The sequence below is a fragment of the Mchenga conophoros genome, linkage group LG12 (assembly GCF_057382185.1).
Source record: "Mchenga conophoros isolate Kocher_MC1m ecotype Shallow Benthic linkage group LG12, M_conophoros_male_GT1.1, whole genome shotgun sequence".
Taxonomy (NCBI): Eukaryota; Metazoa; Chordata; class Actinopteri; order Cichliformes; family Cichlidae; genus Mchenga; species Mchenga conophoros.
Window position 1 is genome coordinate 1,616,693 of NC_140537.1, and position 22,936 is coordinate 1,639,628.

The 22,936-nt window shown below is 43.1% G+C and overlaps 2 protein-coding genes across 6 annotated transcripts in view; one reads left to right on the forward strand and one right to left on the reverse strand.

Annotated features, from left to right (window-relative positions):
• apba1a (amyloid beta (A4) precursor protein-binding, family A, member 1a) overlaps positions 1-10,862 on the forward strand; it is a 62,183-nt gene extending 51,321 nt beyond the window's left edge. For 3 of the 4 annotated variants that reach the window (XM_085293251.1, XM_085293253.1, XM_085293252.1), the window contains one exon: positions 1,775-8,212. In XM_085293251.1, the coding sequence (XP_085149377.1) occupies positions 1,775-1,846 (72 nt within the window). In that variant the 3' untranslated portion in view covers positions 1,847-8,212. Of the gene's footprint in view, positions 1-1,774; positions 8,213-8,317 lie in introns of those variants that run through there. The other variant, XR_014894571.1, reaches the window with a different exon arrangement.
• Positions 10,863-11,263: 401 nt separating this feature from the next.
• On the reverse strand, positions 11,264-21,082 carry fxn (frataxin). Of its 2 annotated transcripts, XM_085293254.1 has the most exons (6): positions 20,918-21,082; positions 20,756-20,836; positions 19,270-19,361; positions 19,055-19,175; positions 17,237-17,334; positions 11,264-11,651 (listed from the first exon to the last, which is right to left on the reverse strand). In XM_085293254.1, exons 1-6 carry the CDS (start codon positions 21,008-21,010, stop codon positions 11,513-11,515), a joined length of 624 nt encoding a protein of 207 aa, XP_085149380.1. In that variant the 5' UTR covers positions 21,011-21,082; the 3' UTR covers positions 11,264-11,512. The 2 variants fall into 2 exon arrangements, with proteins under 2 accessions (XP_085149380.1, XP_085149381.1); XM_085293255.1 differs by lacking the exon at positions 20,756-20,836.
• Positions 21,083-22,936: the final 1,854 nt, after the last annotated feature.

Sequence of the window (22,936 nt, forward strand, 5' to 3'; positions counted from 1 at the left end):
TGGTGCTCCGGCGATGCGCTGGGCAGTTTTCACGACCCTCTGCAACGCCTTCCGGTCCGAGGCAGAGCAGTTCCCGTACCAGACTGTTATACAGTTGGTCAGGATGCTCTCGATGGTGCAACGATAGAAGTTCACCAGGATGTCTGAGGACAGGTGGTTCTTCCTCAGAGTCCTCAAGAAGAAGAGGCGCTGGTGAGCCTTCTTGACCAGCTTGGAGCAGTTGGTCGTCCAGGTGAGATCCTCGGAGATGTGGACTCCCAGGAACTTGAAGCTGCTCACACGCTCCACAGCCGTCCCCTTAATGTGGATGGGTGGATGTGGGTCAGCATTCCTCCTGTAGTCCACGATGAGCTCCTTGGTCTTCTCGGTGTTAAGCAGCAGGTTGTTTCTGTCGCACCACTCAGCCAGACGATCCACCTCCTCCCTGTAGGCGGCCTCATCGTTGTCACTGATGAGGCCAATCACCGTGGTGTCATCTGCAAACTTAATGATGGTGTTGGAACCATCAGCAGGTCTGCAGTCGTGGGTGAAGAGGGAGTAGAGGAAAGGGCTCATCACACAGCCTTGTGGTACACCGGTGTTCATTGTGATGGTAGATGAGCAGCGGTTATCCAGCCGGACATGTTGGGGGCGGTTGGTCAGGAAGTCCAGTAACCATTTGCAGATGAGGGAACTGATGCCCAGGTCTGTCAGTTTCCTGATGAGTTGTGAGGGGTGGATTGTATTGAACGCTAAACTGAAGTCTATAAACAGCATTCTGGCGTAGGTGTTGTTGTTGACCAACTTATGGTGGTTTATGAGGTTGTTAATGAGGCCCATGTTGCTCTGATAGCAGCCTTCAGCTGGTCTGTATCGTTGGGTCAGGTGTTTCTCCTATTCCTTTTACTCCAAGACCCCATGTGGTCACGGTCAACAACAGTGCCATTTGACAGTAGCTTTAGGACACTGTGGGTGGGACTTTCATGTGCCTTTTTTACAACCTTGACTTCCAATTAAAATCCAAAATTTAATTTTATCTGAAAAGAGGACTTTGGACAATTGAACAACAGTCTTTGTGGGGTGGCTGTAGCTCAGGTGGTGGAGCAGGTCAGCTGCTAACTGGAAGGTTCGATCCCAGGCTCCACCAGCCAAATATCCTTGGGCAAGATATTAACCCTATGTTGCTCTCCGATGCATCCATCGGAATGTGAATGCGTATGAATGTTAGACAGTGAGCACTTAGAGGTCAGAGGGCCCGGTGGCGCCAGTGTCCGGCAGCCTCGCCTCTGTCAGTGCGCCCCAGGGTGGCTGTGGCTACAATGTAGCTTGCCATCACCAGTGTGTGAATGTGTGTGTGAATGGGTGGATGACTGGATATGTAAAGCGCTTTGGGGTCCTTAGGGACTAGTAAAGCGCTATATAAATACAGGCCATTTAACAGTGTAGAATAAGTGCCTGTGTGAATGGGAAGTAATTGGGTGAATGAATTAGTTGTATAAAGCGCTTTGCTCAGAGTAGAAATGTGCTATATAAGAACCAGTCCATTTACCACTCCGTAGTCTGATGTTGTTTGTGGTCCACGAGTGGCTTGATGTCAGGATGTAGCCCCTTTTATTACTTCTGCACGGTTCTTGACAATCGTTTCAGGGCTTCAGGCATCTCTGATTCTTGGGCACCCTTTCCTACCCGAATTTCTATTACATACCATTATACCATTAGATATGTAATGATATAAATAAGAACCTTTATATCAGAATTCCATGATGATTACTTTGTTCTGTTCTGTCTGCTTTAGATTCATATGAAGACCATGCCTGCTGCTATGTATCGCCTGCTGACCGCCCAGGAGCAGCCTGTTTACATTTAACCCACAAACTGACCTCACAGATCAACTCCCTCAGCCCAGCCCGGACCTCATCCTGTATAGCTGATGAATTGTAGTGAGTTGTTAAGATTGTTCTGTTGCTCAAACTCATCTAGCTGCAACACAAAAACCAATATTATCCATGTGTATGTAGGCTTTTATTATTACAATAAAAAGATGTTCACACCAGATACATTTTCAGTACCTAGTCGTGCCCCAGAGTCTGCAGAGTTTCTTCATGGTTTACTGTTGATATTTTGAAACACAATATATAGTAACGTGTATTGCCGCTTAGTTCATGAAACTAAATCAGTTTCCTCATTGTTAAATTAGAGGAATGATGTTTGTTTTGCACAGTAAAAATCTTATTTCCAATCTTACACATGAGTCACATCCAGACACAGTTGTGGGCAAAAGTTTACATACTTTCATGACATTGTGGGTCACTAGATGCTTTTGGTAGCCATCAACAAACCTCTGGTGAAATTCCAGCTGAATATTTGATCACTCTTCTTGCCACAATTAGTCAAGTTCATTTAAATTGGTTGCTTTCCTGGCATGGATCTATGCTAGGCCCAAACATGCTGAGGAAAGCTATTCCAGAAGTAGATGAAACATTACTTGATGTTGTCTGTCTTCATGCTCAATCATCCAGCTAAAGAAATCCCAAAAAGTCTGGCCGCAGAGTTTCCAGTGGGAGAAACGTTTCGTCATCATCAGGTGACGTCTTCAGTCTCAGCTGACTGCAGGTTTCCAACCTTAGAAACAGGACATTTGCACAGTGACTGACACCAGCAGCACTGAATGAACACTGGGCTGGGAGGTCAGCTTATGACCATTAGTATGCAAATTGCCATGACCGCTAATCAACAACCATTGATCAGTGGCCATGAGTACCATTCACAGAGTTGGGGAATGTCTGCCATCACAGCATTGTAAGATGGTGTGTAAATCTACAGTGAGTTCCTTTAAATTTGTGAGTATTGATCAATCAATCTGAATACTATTATTCTAATCTATAATCTATAATCAGCATAAGTTATTAAACATTATGTATAGAGAGTGAGAGAGCCTGCATGTACGTATACTTTTGACCCAGCATGGATGAGAGAAAATCCAAAACAAATTCAAACTTTTTCACCTCATTCTTATTTTTTTTAAACTTTAAAGGCCCAAAATAAATGTAACGTTCATGCACATGATGGCTGTATGTAAACCTCTGAACATACCTGTATCTGCTACTAGTACCCCGAGTTTCACCACAGGGCACTGCCGATGTCTAGTTACATTTTCTACACCAAACCCATGTATGAAAAAAACCCTCGTTTATGTAGAATTAAGTTACGTAGGTTTCACTTTGTGGGCTCAGTCGTGTTTCTACTCTCAGCTCAGAATCACAGTATTTTGAGCAGATTATTCTTGTTTATTACCAAAATTTAATGGTAAATTAACTCATTCCTATATAGCACTTTTCTACTTTATCCCAGCACTCACAGCGCTTTATACAACTTGCCTCATTCATCCATTTGTACAAGCACTTCTTTCTGGGGGTTGTGTTCGATCTAACAATCGCACACATTCATACTCGGTGGATTCCCCGGAGAGCAGCTCGGGGCTAGTATCTCGCCCAACGATATTCGGCAGACAGCCAGCGATTGAACCATGAACATTTCAATTAGTAGATGACCTTCACCACCTCCTGAGCTACAGCAACCCGAAATGATCCGTCATCACATTTTAAAATGAGGTAAATATAACCTCAGAGGAACAACAAACCATGACATGTTCCAACATCATTATTCACTTAATATAAATTCAGCCCAAACGCAGAAGCATGTGTGAAAAATTAACTACTGTTTCCTGTAGGAATTAAGTGGGTAAATACACCTATTTATCCTGCATGAGCATAATCAGTGATTATTGATTATCAGTAGATTTGATCACCTCTAGAAAAGGAAAAGTTTTAGCAGTTTGTGGATCTGGAGCACTCAGTTATCTAGTATCTTCACTGCCATGGAGAAAAGACATCAGCAGTTACCTAAAAAGCAATTATTGCCCACAAGGCTCATAAGAGCATTTCCAAACAGTTTCAAATCCATCATTCTACAGTGACAAAGACTTTTCACAAGTGGAAAACATTCATGGCAGTTTCCTGTCGTCTCGTCTCAGTGGATGTCTCAGCAAATTCATTCCAGCTCTTGCAATACTCAGAGCTACACTCAGACTCCACGTGCCTCAGTTAGCCACGTTAAATATAATACAGTAAGAAAAAACACGGAACAAGTATGGCATCTTTGCATTTGTTTCCGAGAAAAAGAGCCTAAAAAGAATATACCAGCATGGCTTAGCTTTGCAAAACTGCATCTGAACTAACTCGTTGGCTTCTTGTGCAGCAACAAGACCTGGGCACCTTGCAATCATTGAGTAAACTCCTCGGTATACCAAAGTATTCTAGAGTAAAATGTGACAAAGCAAATGTGAAGGTGTTGCAATGGCCCAGTCCCACCTCAAGCTGGGTGAAATGCTGTAGTGGACCTTAAGAGAGCTGTTCATAACCGACAAAGCATGGAAGCAGCTGTGTGAAGGACAACGAGGGGGGGGAGTTGCTGTCTATACAGACAACACTGATTTGTAAATGATTAACTAACAATCTTGTCAACACAACGTTACTGAAAAAGTGCTTGTGTTTAAAGAGCGTTGGCACTCTTCGGCAATATTGTAGACAATGTTAAACTTAATCATCACATCGGCTCCTCTGACGACCTGTTTGCTGCTGAAAGGCAGCGGGGGGAGGGGACACATTTATCGCAGCATATAATGTGTTTCTGGATACACTGCTGCTTTTTCAGCATTCAGGGGCTGATGGCTCCGTGTCAGAGCTGGCTATGAATTTCAGACGGATCAGGCCTTAACAAATAAGTTATCAATTGTTCTTTTCATCTTTCCTCATTACTGACAGCTACATCCGCTTCTGTCGGGCCTAGGCTGCTCACTGGGGCTGCGTATCGTCACTGATTTCTGTAATCCATTCGATTCGATTCAGTTTTGCCTCAAATAGTCAGAAATATTATAATTCTGATCATTTATCAGAACTGACACTGTGAGACTTCATCAGAGGTCTGAACATCACAGCAGATGCCTTTGTGTCAAAGTAACTGAGAATAAAACAGAAATCGAAGGAGATTTTCCTGACCTGGCTTTTTATAGCAGATAACCTTAAAAATATTCTGCAATTTTGCATAATTTTAAAAAGTATAAATTTCTTCAGTATTGAACAGCAGAAATGAGTCTTTCTTGTGCGAGGACATTTAATTAACAAAAAAGAAAAAGACAGCGCTGTAAACAACGGTAGACGGTGGGTAATAAGCCAATGAATGCAGAAAACAGAGATTTGAGACGGGAAACTGTTCCTGAAGTACAGAGAGAGAGCTGTGTGCTGGAAGCAAAACAGCAAAGGTCAGAGGGAATTAATGACGACATTTATCAAATGTGAAACATAGTTTGCTGCTTCTTTTGCTGCTGGTTCAGTGAATTTTGGTTGGAGAGAAATAAAACCTGCAGCATCAGAATCGAGCACAAAAAGACGTAAACACAGAGCAGACCCGACGCATCAGAGTCGGTGAGCTGCCGGCTTTCAGCCCCGACGGCCTGTCCGTGTTCGGGCCGTCAGGTGAGAAAGTCGAGAAAGAGAAAGCTGATTCTAATGCGTGGGGTCCACGCTGTGTTTACGTCTTTGTGTGGAGTCCGTTACCTGGGCCCTATTTCAGGAAGCCGGTTTAGTGCAAACTCTGAGTAAGTAAACCCTGAGTTAACGAAAACTCTGGGTTTTCGGTTTCACAAAGCGAGTTCAGATTAATTCTGAGTGAGTTACTATGACAACACACTCCGTGAAGCTAACCTGCCCCCTAGCAGGTTTACTTCAACTAACCCTGACTGTCTCCGCCTCTTTGTCAGAAACCTGACTGTAGGAAGTGTCAGACATGGCGTGCTCCTTCCTTGAAGAGCCAGTAGATGTTGAAGCCCAAATTCTCCGCAGAGCTCTCCGCCGGGAGAGAGTGATCAGAGCGCGTTTGGACATTTTATCATTTCCTGATGATTTCCTGTGTGAACGTTACCGTTTTCCAGCACAATCTATAATTTTTTTGAATAACATCCTCAGGCCTAATATTGCTCATGTGACACATCGCGGACATGCTCTCAGTTCATTGCATATTATTTGTATCGCACTTCGGTTTTTTGCAAACGGGAGCTTTCTGTATAATATTGGTGACGCTGAGCACATTTCCAAGGCTACCGTCTGTCGGGCAGTCAGGAATGTTACAGTTGCACTGAAACGTCTCCTGTACTCGTCTGTGGTGTTCCCCGGTCATAGACCCACAAGATTTATCAAAGAGGGATGCCACAAAATTGCAGGTATCAGGATGAACAGAACTTAATTCATGATGTGGTGATACTTGAACTACTACTTAAATTTTACATTTATTCTCAGGGTTCCCAGGCGTGATTGGCTGTACAGATGGCACTCACATTCCAATCATTGCTCCTTCAGTAAATGAAGGAGACTATGTGAACAGGAAGTCTTTCCACAGCATTAATGTGCAGGTACATAGTTCCCTGTAGCATTTCAAACTAACAAATTATTTCATTATAGTAATGGATGTTAATTTGTGTTCTCTGCACTGTGAAGATCATATGTGATGCTGCCAACATTATCACAAATGTGGAAGCCAACTGCTCAGCCTCTGTGAGTGGTGGTGGTGGAGGACCCCCACCTGTTTTTCGGGCCTCCGCTTTTTTTCTGTTGGCTATAACGGGTCACATTTGAGCATACAGAGTAAGCAAATATGTACTTGTAATGTGCTCAGATAATTTCAATAAGTGCTTACAGAGGGGAAATTAATGTAGCCTCTAACTGCAATCGATTTACATCGGACAAACAGACCAAGCACTATGGCTCATAATACAATTACACCTTACCTGTTTGGACTATATTTTTATATTTCATTTTTACTTGCTGCCAGGAACGTTTGGGGCCTGTTGGGTTGCACCTGCGCTCACATCACGTCACAAAATAAAATAAAATATAATAAAATAACGTGTTAAATGGGTGGAAATCCCTCGATCAATGTTTAAATTAACACTCACGCATTGACTCTGTCGGCTATGTTTTGCCATGCATGCTCACTTTCTTTTGCAGCTGAGCCTGTGTTACTTTTTTTCCGCAAAATTTGCATGTTATCGGCATATGCTGCCATCAGAATTTCGGCCTCAAGCGCTGTAAGATACATTGACCGCGCCTTCTTTCCCTCCGTCTCCATGGTGACTCGCTTAATCTGTGCTCCACTAATCAGGGCTTTATGTATCCTCGTGCGCGCGTTTAACTTGGGGTTAAAGCAACTCCGCGTTGACTGAACTAATTGTTATCAGCCTTTCTGAAACCAAATATTCCGAGTTGGACAGTTCGGGGTTACTCAACCCTGAGTATCGTTTTTCACTCTGAGTTTTCTAAACCGGCTTCCTGAAATAGAGCCCTGCTCTCATTTACTGTTTGGTGGTTGTTGAAATAGTTTTGAGAGCTTTAACCTGAGATTCTGGCGTTTCGACATTTATATTTAAAAGTCGATTCAGGATTTAATGAATCGATATCGCTTTATTCAAACTACTCACCTCTCTATCTGCCTGCACTTTCAAATACACACAAAAGGACCACGGCCAATCACAGAGGTCCCGCCCCTGACTATCTCTGATTGGGACACACGATAGGGGCACGATGTGTGTCAGCTGATGACCACACGGAGACTCAGAGTTGTGGACACACTCTAGAGCGCTGCTTAGGTCGTTCTACAAGCTCGAGTATACTTAACTTTTTACACATTGCTTCTGCATTTTGATTTTTATTAAATAAATCAATTTAAATTAATATGAGGTTATGTTTCTTTATAGTGATGACAGTCAATCTATGTCAAGCTTTTTCCCTAAGATGGATTTTATGCAAATACATTGTATAAATTGCATCTGTATTAATTATCATGAGATAATGAATGCAGGTAATATCTGTGGGCAGATATTACCTTATGTCTTACCCTGTTACCCTTGAATACAGAAAGAAAAAAACAGTACCAGTTTCTGTTTCATTTTGGCTTTTATATCAAACAGTCAGCAATGTACAAAGACGTCTGTATAACGTAACCCACAAATGTGACGACTGTGGCTGTGTGTGAATGTACAAGCAGCAGCAGGATGTACAACTGTCTGTTTTTGGTTTGAGGGGACTCTGCATTGCCTAAAGAATGTACACTATACCTTGCTTGTACAAAAACAATAAAGAAGCTCAAATATTCTACTATTCAAAATATAAATATGAATAAAGGATTCTAGCCTCTGCCGTTTTGTGATAAGTGAAATAAACAACACTTCTTGCAGCCTCTCTATACACCTGATTGATCACCATCCCAATCACAATGTTTCCATTAGATATCTCGGCTAAGGCTGACCAGTCTCCTGTTCCCAACGAGCTCCACCATGCTTCGGCTAAATCTGTCATGTGCAGACCCTTCAGCTGCTCACTAGGTTTGTCTTTAAAATGAACCAAATATATTTATGTATTTATTTATCATTTTGGAGCGCTGTCTTTTGCTACACTGCTCAGGGTCATCAACACAGCACATTGGCTGTGCTCTTCACTCCTTAGAGGAGCTCTACAGTAAAGCTGCAGGGACACATCACACCCATATATCACCTGTTCCTGCTGTTATCCTAAGAGAGGGGTTACGAGACAGTAAACAAACAAACAGCACATATACAAGGTTTGTTTTTATTATAGGCAATAAATGAAAACACCTCTCTGCCTTTAATTGTTAGTTATTATTAATCTCTGGCTCTCTTCCACAGCGTGTCTTTGTCCTGTCTTCCTCCCCTAACTCCAGCCAATCACAGCAGATGGCTCCGCCCCTCCTTTAGCCTGGGTCTGTTGGAGGTTTCTTCCTGTAAAAAGGGAGTTTTTCCTTCCCACTGTCGCCAAAGTGCTTGCTTATTGGGGGTCACTTGAGTGTTGGGTTTTTCTCTGCATGTATTATTCTAGGGTCGACCTTACAATATAAAGCTCTTTGAGGCGACTGTTGTTGTGATTTGGTGCTGTGTAAATAAATAAATTGAATTGAACAGGGAACAGTACGCCTGCCTTCACAGACCTGTGAGGCAAGCTGTGCAGTCTCTAACCTGTACAATCAGCACACACGCACAGATGTGTCTATATTGCCAAACATATTAACTTACCCATACAAATCACTGATTTCAGGCGTTCCAATCATTCCATGCCCGTATGTATGTGACTGGATGTTCATATGTAATGGAATTTTCTATGTCACGTGGAAAATAAGACAAATGTAATGAAGTGGTTTTTCATGAAGTAATTTGTGCCTTAGTTAAAAGTGGGTAAGGTGAGAGTATAGGGTGTGGCTAGATATCAGGTGATTCTGTATAAATGATGATGATTGGATGTCCAGATAGGAGGTGAGAGAGAGGGAGGCAGATGTGCAAAAGAGTATAAAAGAGAAATATTCAGAATATTCTGGTTGTTTTTTTCTGTAGTTCTTTCAATGAGCTGAAGACATCATCTTAAGACATCTTGAGGGTCCACAGTTAAAAACTACAGCATGCAATGCCAGAGGAGCCCCCACCACCACCCGAACACTCTGGACCCACAAACGGGTTTTGTGATTTTTGCCATATTGGTTTATAAATCCAAGAGGATTTGCATTTTGAACACAGAGATAAGTGTGTCGGTGGCCAAGGCATGCTGGATGGACAGGAACTGGCAACTCAGGGGTAAGACGCTTGTCACTGCGGTTTGCACATGGCAGATATAGCAAGAGCCTGACACCACTGTGCTAGAAGGGTTTGCTGCTGCTTGCAGTGATAGAAGCGGAGAAACTGGCAGTTCGGTAGTAGGGACGCTAGATGCTGCATGCAAATAGGGGATGAAGGAAAACCTGGCAACCCGGTGCCTTTTAATTCATTTGTCTATGCCAGGGGTCGTCAACCCTAGGCACGCATGCCACAGCTGGCACGCGAAGGGTGAACTGATGGCACAACCATAGCTGGACTGGCCATCGGGCGTACGGGGCATTTGCTCGGTGGGCCGATGGTGATTTTTAGTTTTTATGGGCTGATGAATTATTATTATTTATTTATTTTTTGTAACGGTATAAGCAATGAAAGGTGTTTATACACTCACATGAGTCCTCAGGTATCCGTCTGAATGCTGGACACTGGGAGACCTGTGTCTCTGAGTGGGAGACCAGAGATCACATTAACATGTGTCTCTGTATTAACAAACATGCCATATTGGCCCAGTTTATTTTTCTTATCATTGTTGTGAGGAGGCCATAAATAGCATTTGTATTTTCTGTTGTACAGTTCATTTGCTGTTATGGATAAAAAGTCTTTTTTTGTTTCAAAATAGCTGATAACTATTCGCTGACAGCTGCCAACATCTGCAAACACATAATCCTATAGGGTTGTTCTATATAGTGTGTAACTGTTCATGTAGAGCGTTATTACATTTATTGCTAATGCAATCATATGGCACACTGACTTCTGAGGAAATTTTAGATGCACTCGTCATCAGAAAGGTTGCCGACCCCTGATATAGATCATAATCAAACGTTAAAATATTACACAAAATGTCATCAAACATCATTCATGCTGCAGTTCTGCAGAAACCTCTGAAACAACAAGTGAAACATTCATGAACTTAGGCTACGTCCACACTGGCCCGGATAGATACGAAAACGGCATTTTCGTCTGAAAGCACTCCGCGTCCACACTAGTGTTTTCAGTTGTTTTCACAGAGTTGTGCGTCCACATTGAAACGGCCAGAAAACACTTATGTTCCAGTCTTACGCATGCATGAAACGCAAGAAGATTCGACCGGCCTCATTTCTGTCTGCCGCTTATTTACTTTCCTGAGTTTTTTAAATGGACTCACAATGAGGTGGAGTTGTTGCTGCGAGTAACACAAAAGTACAAAGTTGCAAAAGCGAGTGAGAGTTAAAGAATTAGAAGAAAAGCTCTCTGGAGCAGACTGATATTAATCTTTAATAGGGCTGTCAGACAAAACAACTGCTGTATAATGCCCTCCGCTATCTTTGTTTAATTGGTCACATGACTGCATCACATGACTAACATGCGTCTCCGAAAGTCTCAGTTTTCACTGTCCACACTGCAACACGAAAGCACCGTCTTCAAATGTATTCGTTTTCGAGAGCGTTTTCCAAATGCTGCGTTTTCGGGGAAAACACCGTCTCAGTGTGGACGGGAGGCCAAAACAGAGAGAAAACGATGCGTTTAGAAACTCCAGATGCTTTTCAGATGACCTGGATGACTGAGACTCTACAAAGACATGTTCACAGACAGAAGTGACAGGTAAAGCATTTAATTACTTTCATTGAAAAACTCACAGAATTGGATTCCAGTGGCCACACTGACCACAACTACTGAACTCTTACAAGACTTCAAGACGTCATTCAGCTGAAGAATGAAGAATGCAACAGAAACAGCATTTCATACAGAACTTCATTATTTACTTTAACAGATGGTGTGTATGCTGCACAGAAATTCAGATGTGAGTCACTGAGTCTGTGAATAGTCCAAGCATTTAACAGGGTTTTAGGAATAGGGCAAGCCACACAGGTCAATGTTCTTATTAAAGATAATGGAAAACTCCTTAGAAAGCAGCTGGTGAAGGCTGATGCCATCATGAGTATATACCCAGCGTTCACCTGTCCAGCCGTAGCGCTTGGGTCCGCTGTAAGCACAAGAGAAGAAAGGAAGAGGGAAGTAACATTACTCTATACTGACTTATAACAGATTCTTATTATACCAGTTTGTCAACAGAGAAATATATATAAATTTTGTCTGGCTGAGGGGGGAACGCTGGCTGACTCTGGAGTTCGAGTCTCCGGAGGGAAAATCCTGGCGGTTTGAGGCCCCAGGCTTGTGTTGGGTACGGTCCATCACAAGAACATTGGCTCGTGCGCGCTGTTGGGGAGACGCCGGCCCAGACCTGTGTTCGGTCCAAGTACGTCACAGGACAGCTATTCGGGTACACTGTCGGAGTCCATTTCTGCGTACTACAGTGCGCAGAGTGGCGGTGTTCGTTCCTTGGTCCGTAGAAGGCAAGGAACCTCACGGGGGACGCCTCGTGTAGTAATGGGAAACTGGATCCAGTAGAGCGGCAGGCCTTCACAGGCGGCCAGAGACAAAACTCAATACGTGACTGTATGGTAAGAACTGAGTAAATGTGTGGTGTGTAAGATGGCAGAGAATGGCTGTGTGAGTTGTGGAGAAAGGAAAAGAAATGTTGAACGAGTTAATAGGTTGATGTGTGCGTGTAAAAAGAGTGAAAAACAGGGTCAAATGTTGAAAATGGGGAACAAAAAACAAGGAAAACAAACAAACAAAAAAAGAGGAGTGTAGAAATGTGTGTGAAAGTTGTTTCCAACTAGCGGGAGAAGCTGGTACTGCAGGCCAACACACACACACACACACACACACGCACACACGCACACACAGTAGAATTGTTGATGAAAATAAGCAATAAAATTAGGGTTTTGTGTCTCAGTGCGTCACTTGCAGGTGAAGAGCAGACCCGGATCAATTTTCCACGTGCAGCAGTCGGAAGAACATTATAGGTTAACATCATTAGAAACACTCCAGCCAAGTTTTGGCTGAATTATTTTACAGCTTAACTTCCATGTGTTTGTCACCCTGAGAACACAAGCTCCAAAATCTCTCCCTGAAGACCAGAAATGCAGTTCCAGAACAACGAGATGGACCTCAAGAGCTCACAGCAGTGAAGAAAAGGTCCAGCAGCAGCAGCTGTGCCAGACAGCGGCAGCAAGGAGAAAAATGGCATCATCACGACTGGATGGATGGATGTGCATTTCCAACGAGCTGCACCTTCACTGTGTGTGAATGGACCTTTGAAAGACTGCCTGAGTTGGACATTTACCACTTTTGGAGCAAAATGGCAAAATGAGACAGTGGAAAACAGGACAAAGCTGAAAGACAACGGACTCTCACTGGACTGCTGCAAGGAGATGAGACCACAGTGGAAGGAGCAGGGAGGACATGGAGGAAGCTGTTTTAGTGTGGGAATGAAATTTGGGTTTATGAAACTGGGAAGAAAGAACGACTGCCTTACGTGGAGAATTGAAAAGTGTCTGGAGCACCGCAAAGAGGAGAGGTACACAAAAATTACACAAACAGAAAAAAGCATTAATCCTACTAACACAAACACACATGCAATGAAGCTCATGAAGATCAAACAGTATTTTAAGCGTTTCTGTTACCATCATCTTGTCCGGTTCACTTAGCAGGTTAAGAAGTGATGCACAGACTAGTGAACTAGTATTATATTGGGCAAAAATGACTGAACCATAGCAGGGGTGAACAGAGTGCTGCAGGGGGTCAGATGAGTGGAGACTAATAGATTATTGAGGTTCTTGTTCCTGATGTGTGGGGGAGGTCTTATCATGATGCACATCTGGGTACATGGAAAAAACTCATCATCTAATAGGATATTGCTGTTGTGTGAGGTGTGACTGGTGGATGAAAGTTTTGGGGATTTATTGATGCATTTTCTTTTGGTACCACTTTGAACCTGCCAGTTTTGATCTATCATTCTAAGAGAGTACGCTTAGACAACTTCTAAAACTAGGCCTTCATATTGTTTTTGATTTTAACAGTGCACTGAGATTTTTTGTTTGGCAATTTTCTCTTTTTCAAGTAGGCCTGCAAGATCGGGATCGAAAGCACTACACGACATGTTGATCAATCGCAAGTGAGCTTCTCCAAAATGAAAATGGGCTCAGGAGAAAGCCACTTATTTGGGACAATCAGAAAACAAGTCCCTGCCAAAAAGGACTCAGCGAGGTGATCCAGTCTAAATTATTTTTTCTTTTTTGAAATGGCGTCATTGCTGGCAGTAGAAACTTATTGCGTCACGAGAGGTTCTACTGTCAGCAAATAACAAATGGGGACTGACTGGAATGACAAAAGCTTGACTGAGTTGACACCAGTATGCAAGATTGCACCTCCACCTTGACCTGACCAAAGGGTGGATGTTTGTATGTTTCTTTTTACAGGAGCAGAAAGGTGACAGCAGCAGGTTGCATGGGCTTTTGGGCCGTGTTGACTTAACCTCTTAAATGCCACTTTCTGTGTCTGTGAATTTACCAGCAGTGTCTTATTCATGACCTTGTATTGTTTACAGTGCAGAGGTCACTGTGAGAAAGTGTGCATACAGATGCGCTGCGCTAACATCCACATCACTTTTTCCACAGCAGAGGGTTGATCGTGTGATTTACAGCAGGACACACTGCTGGCTAATGTCTTTTTTTCTTATGACAGGGTTACAGGCCTGGAGTGAAGCTACTCCAGGGGAGAGGCCCTGGAAGTTTTAAGAGACAATGCACAACTTCATTGTGCATGTGAGAGCTTAGATTGTGGGGATGATTAAAGATGAACAAAGGGTGGTGGGAGAACAGTGAAGTGAGGATACACAGTGTGAAACTCCTTTAAGTGAACAATAATGTTGATGTGATGAACAGAATGTCAGGAGAGAAATTCTGGTTTTAATGTGATTCTTGATTTAAGAATCAAAGGGTGGGATTGTATAGGAATTTCTTTTACTTCTGTATTAATCACATTATTTTGTTGTATGATGCCTTGGTGCCACTGGATTCACATGTCTCACACTCATACAGTAAGACAAATGGTGGGGGTGTAGTAAGGAAGTTGGGGGAAGCAGACAACTCCACAGGAAGAGTCTTTTGTCTCTTCGAGGACTCTGGGAGGCAGCAAGGGAGTGTGAACCTTATGGTGTGAAGCAGCTGTGCACTGCCTTTTGTTCCTGGAGAAGGTTTTTAACTGAGAGCCATGCTGGGCTCAGACTCTGCTGACCCTGCGGTCATGCAGGCTCTCCACCAAGCCTGGTTGTCTGTTCTTTGTGTGTTTGATTAAAGAATGTTAGCTGCAGCTCACCGCTCGTCTGCAGGCTTTATTTAATGGAAAACTTCCACAACAAAGGTGCTGCGCAGTATCTTAGCTGTTCCCAGGACTGCGCTCTTCTGGAAGGAGATCTTAGATGTTGTTCCTGGGATCTGCTGGAGCCACTGGCCCAGTATGGGGATCATGGCACCAACTGTTCCGATTACCACTGGGACCACCGTTACCTTCAGCCTCCACATCTTCTCCAGCTCTTCTCTGAGCCCTTGGTACTTCTCCAGCTTCTGTTCCTTCTTCCTGATGTTGCTGTCATTCGGTATCGCTACATCGATCACTACGGCCGTCTTCTTCTGCTTGTCTACAGATACTATGTCACCACCATGTTGTCCGTCTGGATCAACTTGAAAAACCATTTTAATGTCTTAATACAATGTGAGCAAAAATAGAAAATAGCTGAATCCATGTTCTCGGTTTTGATGTATGCAGAGACAGAACAATAGAATATCAAGTCATTGTTCTTTGACAATGACAATAAATAAATAAATACTTGACTTGATACTTGACTTGAAGTCGGGATGTATTTTGTTCTGATGTTGAAAAGAAGATTGCATCTCTAACAGTTACACTAATAATGCTTATCTTCTGACTTTTAAGGTCTCAACAATGTATTACAGTGATCACTTAAATGCATTTAGTATTGAGGATGGATTGGATGCCTTCACACTCACCTGTGTAGATGATCTGGTGTACTATAGACTTTACAATAGGCAATTTTCAAATGACACTGTTGGCTAAATGTACATTGTCCCATATTTTGTATAAGTTACACCAGTAAACAAACTGGATGATTTACTGTTTGAATACATCTTTGTAAATTAATCTCTTACATTTTTAATGGGTGTTTGTCATTGATGGCTGTGGTGGGTACAGTGGTTGTAAATACGTTTAATTGCAGTAGTAGAGATGTCAGAGATGAATGCGAGTTTATTGTTATCTGGCAGTGACGACGCTAGTGTTAGAAGATCAGTGCTGTTCAGTGTTAAATTAAACACCAGGTTTAGTGTAAAGTACTACCAACACTATTCAGTGCTAATCTTTTAACACTTAAAACTAGGGCTGTGCGATATGACCGAACTCTCATATCCCGATATAAGACATCTATCGTCCCGACAACGATATTTATCACAAAAATTTACATTTTCTGTCAATTCTGTGAATCTCGGGCAGCTGAACTTGCGTGAAGTGTTTCCAGCTGGGCGTCGTGTAGCTGCAGTCGAGTGCTACGTAAGTTGTAACCGTAAACACTCTGCATACTATTTCACGTGATTCAGTTTATTTTGAAAATCTCAACAGGCTCTTCAGCTTTATTGTGAAAGGTCCATGAGGAAAATAAACAAGCGGACAGCGTCGTTGTTGCTAACGACAACGCGTAAAAACAGTCCTTTGTCCGTCTGTAGTGTGGTTTTTTAAATATAAGAGAAAGGGAGAACTTTAAGAAACTCTACAGTGACCATCAAAATGCTGATAAAAAGTTTATTTTGCGACACCAAGAAACAAACGACAGACGTTTTTATATCGTCATCCGATATATATCGTTATATCGAACAGCCCTACACACAGTGTAGAATATTGTTGACACTGCTCAGTGTTAGTGTCATAAACACTAGGTCAGTGTTAAAAATATAACACGTTGAAAAGTGCTCATTTAAACTCAAGTGTGGACACATACAGACACGTTTCTAGTGTTAACTTTAACACTCAGTGTCAATTTCACAGTGGGGATTTTGCTGTGTAGAAGAAGAGAGGTCGGCACTATTGGCTGATGTGCAAGAGAGCTACAACTAACAGGTGGTGACGGAGAAAATGGAAAGGACTTTTGCTTATAGGTGGCGTGATTGTGCAAGAGGCAGGGGCGGGGTTATTTAAGGTCAAAGGTAATTCTGTTCAGCTGCTGCTGCTGAGAAGGGCCAAACGGTTTCTACTGTGCTTAATGTAGTCACCTGTTGTGTTTGTGTGAATGGAAATGTCAAGAAAACCAGACATTGCAAAGGAAATAATTGACACATGAATGTGGTGAACTGTGAGTGCACGTACTAACAATTAGCAACCAGAGCGTCAAAATACAGGATTTAATCACCACAATAATGAAATATTTGCATGTCTGCGTTAATCAATCAAGCGATTTATTACTTAAAGCTGACCAGATTGGTTATGTTGGTAACACATAAGTCACTTATTGGCATCTTAAGAATCATTTAGAATTATAAAAAACAAAACTCAGCTGAGTGGAAAATGTTGACAGAACTGTGTAAACTGAACAGAGACATTGTTGGGTTCCAGTTACTCATATTACCATGAAGTGCTACAAAGCTCGAGTCTCACCTGGTAGGAGAAGAAAGCCAGATTTGTTTGTTTGGCGCCTGTTTGTTGATCACATAGGTGCCGTGGTCTCCACCCAGCTTCACTGTCAGAACACCACTCTGTCAAACAAGAAACAGAAGAAAACGATTCTGCTTTCATCCGTTAACAAAGCAATTTTGACCAAACATCTACATGGAATATAACTAATCTTAATTTTATTTAACATGTATGTAAAGTTTATCGCAATAAACGTAAATTGTTTCACTCCCTTTCTGTTTGATTTTGGTGACTATGACTGAAAAGCTTAAAATGACTGTAGCAATTTACCCGATGTGCTATCAACACCTGGGTTTAGACAGAGATACAACGATGAATCGTCCGCATTACAGTAATAAGAAATTCTGTGTTTTCTGAGAAATGAAGCCTGATGGGAGCAAGTAAAGGGAGAATAAAACAGGAACTCCACAAGCGAGTGTAGCAGGGTAACACGTGTTACCCAGCATCTCAGAGTATGTTCTGCTCTCAAGAGGCAAACCATCTTACAGCTGGGCCTCGAATGCCGACGCACGTCTTCAAATGGTTTAATAGGATTGTGTGATCAACTGTGTCAAACGCTGCACTCGGGTCTAGAAGAATTAAAGCAGCCGAAAGCATTGAGCACCTTCAGTAGAGCAGACTGTGTTGCTCTGAAGCCAGACTGAATGTATCCAGAACAGTATCTGAAAATGACAGAACTGACGGGTCCAAACCAGCAGCTTGTTTAGAAGAGGAACAGTTCCATTTCAGACGCTGCTGCTAACAAAGGATGTTAGAAACGTGATGGCGACTGTCTTCTCTGAGAAATGGTGTAGGTAACACTTTCACAGGGCAAGTGTCATGTGCATTACTATATCAGTAAGATGGGATAATGAGACTGGTTTGAAGTAGGTGAGAAAGGAGGAACACGTAGGTGGTTCAGAAGGCTCTGGGGACGGGAGCAGAAGACGTTCTCTGATAGGATTCATTTTTCCAGTGAAGAACCTTTAAAATCCTCACAGGTGTGTGCGGCGGTCTCAGACGTGGTGGGATGCAGGACAGAGCTGATTGTGTTGGACAGGACTTTAGGATTCCCAGACTTCTTTGTAATAAAATTCATTTACTCGTTCTGCCTGATAGTTATTCAGACAATCTCTAAACACAACGCTGAGCTTTCTTCCATTTTCATTCTGCTTGACAGCACGAGGGACTTTATTTACCCAAGGCTGAGTTTCTAATTGATGCAGTCTGTGCATTGTTGGTACAAGCTGAACTAAAGCATGCAAGCAGCTCATCACGGTTACAGCGACAAGGAGAGGTTTCATTCAAAGGTGGTTAAAGGAGATTTCAGACGTCATAGGCTGCAGAAAAGAGGCGGTGTGGGTTTGTTTAGGAGATGAGTGAGGGATGGGGATATCAAACATTATGATTAGATGGACACATCAATCACCTCAACACTGATCACTGAAAGCCCAGATGACAAGATGGGGGTTCTTAACCTTTTTTACCTCGGGGCCCAACCTTTCCACTACAAAGTGGCCCCGGGGCCTCATTCAGATATTAACACTATACTGAATAAACTGGTGTTGCTTTTGGTTTGATTTATATTTAATAACTAAATCAAATCTACTTCATTTTAACAGCTAAAACCTTGTCAAATAAATATGGTACAATACAATAGTGTTTGTGGCAGCCTCAGTGTAATTGTATGTTCATCATTTAGTTTCTGTAAATAAGCATTTACATCATTCTGCCATCATTTATTACAGCTACCATTAAAGTTCACTTCACAGTTATCAACCTTTACAACATCCATAGACTTACAGAGAAGAGAACATCATAGTCGGCCCCAGTAAAAGCTTCATCTGTGAGGTCTTCAAAGTAATCAGCCAGAGCGTCCAATGTCTCATCGGCCAGCTTCTCATATGCTGCCGCAGACAGTTCACTTTTGGAGAATGACACAAAGTTATAAATGAGTTCAAGTAGTCAAAGCTTAAGCAATGCTTAAGGAGAAAAACAAAAACCAAAATATTGGTTACCTTACATGCACGAGGGTGACTTTTTTCTGGCTCTGTGAATTCAGGTAGATGGTTTTGCTCCACCTGCAGCCATTAATTCTGCTTCCGAACCACTGAAATAGAAAAACACCAACAAACTTGTTTAATTACTCTTCTCCTTCATGCTCAGCTGGTTTCTGACATGTATGCACCTTATAGAGTATTTATGGCCAACTTTGAAAGTTACAGTTTGTTTTCCCATTTGAAGACAGATGATGAAATCACTCGATGTGAAACATTTGTGACACGCACTTTATCCTTAATAAAGTGTTGAATTTGGAGGTGCAAGGCACTCCCTGATTTTGGACTGAGACATAAGCTAATTCTAACAGTAAACTTTGTTTACTTCTTCAAAGGTTCTGTGGGCCCTTCTATGAACTCTGAGCATCAGGTCTTTCCATAGGTTTTCCAGTTGGATTCGGGTCAGGTGATTGGCTGAGCCTGTGGCAGAGTTCAACTTTGGTGTCATCTTTCCAGAATATATTCTCCCAGTATTTCACAGGCTTGTTCCAAACAGATGCAACACACTCATGCAATAAAGAGGATGTTTATTGTGTTACAACATTACTCATTTAAGCTGAATTTTCCATTAATATGGTTTATAGCAGGGATGTCCAAACTCCGGCCCACGGTCCATTTTTAATTGGCCCGCAAGTAATTTCATAAATAGAATAGAATAAGGCCGCACTTCAACTTTTGCCTGAGTGTATTGCACTTCTTAGTTTTAACACCAGGGGGAGCTGCTGTTGATCAAGTCAGTTGCTCCACCAAAAACGACAATCACAGAAGAAATGTACCCCAAGTTACTAAACAGGTCAGAACCAAAGAAGCGAAAAGTAGAAGAGTGAGTGCAGAAAATTTGAGACACGGTGGGAGAGTGAATGTTTCTTCAAAGAACTCAAGGGGACGCGTGTCTGTTTGATCTGCACTGAGACTGTGGCAGTTATGAAAGAGGATAATGTACGACGTCATTATGAAACCAAACATCAGGCCTGTGCAGCCGACACTGGTGCTGAGCCAGAGCAGACATTAAAGCTCTGCTGCAGGCTCAGCAACAGTATTTATTTCGTGCTCAACAGGTCCAGGAAAAGGCTCCGATAGCCGCTACACCATCAAACAGTCAATATCTGTAATAATATTCAACTATAGAAGTAATAATATTTGAACAACTCCTCAGTCAGGACGGAGAGTTTAAACAGGCCTAAATTTGATACAGTTCATATTGATTTGTCACATAGTGTGCATGTGTGTGTGTGTGTGTGTGTCTGTGTGTGTGTGTGTGTCTGTGTGTGTGTGTGTGTGTGTGTGTCTGTGTGTGTGTGTGTGTGTGTGTGTGTCGTCTCTGTAAAAACCAGACCGAACATTTGTAGATAAACTGGAGATGGTCGAGAAGCTCGGTGACAACTACAACCCGTCATTAAGTATGTTCAGTTTAAACTAATCACCAGCGAGTAAAAGCTGAACTTACGCTGTGCGACGGCCGGCAGGGGGGATGCAGCGTGCGGTTAATGAACGGACGAAGCCCCGGGAGGTGAGATAATCTCCAGAACTACAGTGGACATAAAGGTCACTGTGAGTGTGGCTCGTATCTACCATTAGCATCATGTTCAGCCATGGACGCAGCTCGTACCTGGTTCCACAGATGCTTCTTCCTCTGCTGCGTCAGCAGGTTGAGCTGACACACGTGTGAGTAAATCCGCGGTGTCTTACAGAGCAGACGCATGGTGACGGTCCCGATAAACAGTCCCGGTGTGTTGACAGCCAACGCTGCTTCTTCCTCGTCTGCGGCTTTCTTTCTTTTTCGTCATTTGTTGGCGGTTGGCAAACAGCAAAATGGTGTATTACCGCCCCCTGCCGGTGTGGAGAATGAGTTCGTCTTAAACTAAATATGGCCTGATAATACTCGAGTCCATCCCCACTTCCATATCACCGAGCTTCTGGATCAGCTGCCTTCTTTCAGCATCATATTTCTGACAGTAAAACGTGTTTTCCTCCCATTACTTTTGACATCTTTCTTCCATTTTCTGCTGTGTTCTGCTCTTAATCTCTGTCCTGCTAACACTGATAACCAATCCACTGATACCCATGGTACCCATAAGGTGGTGACTCTGAGCTCCATGTCGTTGGCTCTGTACAGTGTTTGCTGAATCTCTATCAGAATGTCTGACCTGCTGTCTGAGTCACTGTCTTGTAAACTAGCCAATGATGAGTGTGAACACATCACTGATCTTACTGGTCTTGCGTCTTCAGTCCACTGGACAGCTGACAGAACTGAAACGATTTCTGTGCACTAATAAACTGTCACCGATCCCTTTCCTTACTTTGACATGAAACTCAGGAACAATAAATATATCCCGCTTTGCTCGCCTGTCTTCTTTGATGCATCTGTGTAGATTTTGACATAACTGTAACACCGCTCTATATATGCCTGCACTGTATGTGCGTTTAAAATAAAAGCCCTGTTCCTACAGCATCAGAGAGCACTCAGGACCTTCTTACTGTGAGGCAACAGTGCTGACCACACCACCGCGTTGCCATACTTGTATCATATTCATATGGCATCCCAGGTCGTATCCTCAGAGACTGTGCATACCAGCTAGCTCCTGTGTTCACTGAGATATTCAACATCTCTTTATCTCAGTCGGTGATCCCCACATGCTTCAAAGAGTCCATCATTGTTCCTGTCCCGAAGAAACCCCACCCTGCTTCTCTCAATGACTATCGCCCTGTAGCCCTCACCTCAGTAGTGATGAAGTGCTTTGAACGCCTGGTCAGAGACTTCATCATTTCTTCACTACCAGACACACTGGACCCACTACAGTTCGCTTACCGTCCAAATCGTTCCACAGACGATGCCATCTCTCATCTCCTCCACACATCACTCACTCACTTGGACACTAGAAGGGGGAATTATGTTAAAATGCTCTTCATAGACTACAGCTCTGCATTTAACACCATAATTCCCTCCACACTCACCACCAAGCTGGAGCATCTGGGACTCAGCTCATCTATGTGTCTGTGGATCTCCAACTTCCTAACTGGCAGACCACAGGCAGTAAGGATGGGCGGACATGTCTCAGCCTCCACCACTCTCAGCACTGGAGCCCCCCAGGGGTGTGTTCTGAGCCCCCTGCTGTACTCTTTGTACACATATGACTGTGTGGCCACTACCAGCTCCACCACCATCATCAAGTTTGCTGACGACACCGTCGTGGTGGGCCTGATCTCTGATAACAACGAGACGGCCTACCTGAAGGAGATTAGGAATCTGGAGAACTGGTGCCAGAGGAACAACCTCCTTCTAAACGTCAGTAAGACAAAGGAGCTGATAGTGGACTTCAGCACTAAGCAGGAGAGGAACTACCAGACCCCCGTCATCAACGAGTGCCCAGTGGAGAGAGTGGACAGCTTCAAATACCTCGGAGTTCACATCACGCAGGACCTGTCATGGTCCTGTCACATCAACACCGTGGTGAAAAAGGCCCGACAGCGTCTCTACCACCTCAGACGCTTGAGAGACTTCCAACTGCCCTCCAAGGTGCTCAGGAACTTTTACTCCTGCACCATAGAGAGCATCCTGGCGGGAAACATCTTAACCTGGTTCGGGAACAGCACCATGCAGGACAGACGAGCTCTACAGAGGGTTGTG

What these genes read in the sequence shown, in the direction of transcription:
- fxn (XM_085293254.1), bottom strand. Translation starts at nt 21,010, where the DNA reads ATGCGTCTGCTCTGTAAGACACCGCGGATTTACTCACACGTGTGTCAG. An exon ending in AGAAGCATCTGTGGAACCAG is followed by an intron (nt 20,837 to 20,917) that starts GTACGAGCTGCG and finishes TGTCCACTGTAG; the next exon opens with TTCTGGAGATTATCTCACCT. An exon ending in CCTGCCGGCCGTCGCACAGC is followed by an intron (nt 19,362 to 20,755) that starts GTAAGTTCAGCT and finishes TTTCTATTTCAG; the next exon opens with TGGTTCGGAAGCAGAATTAA.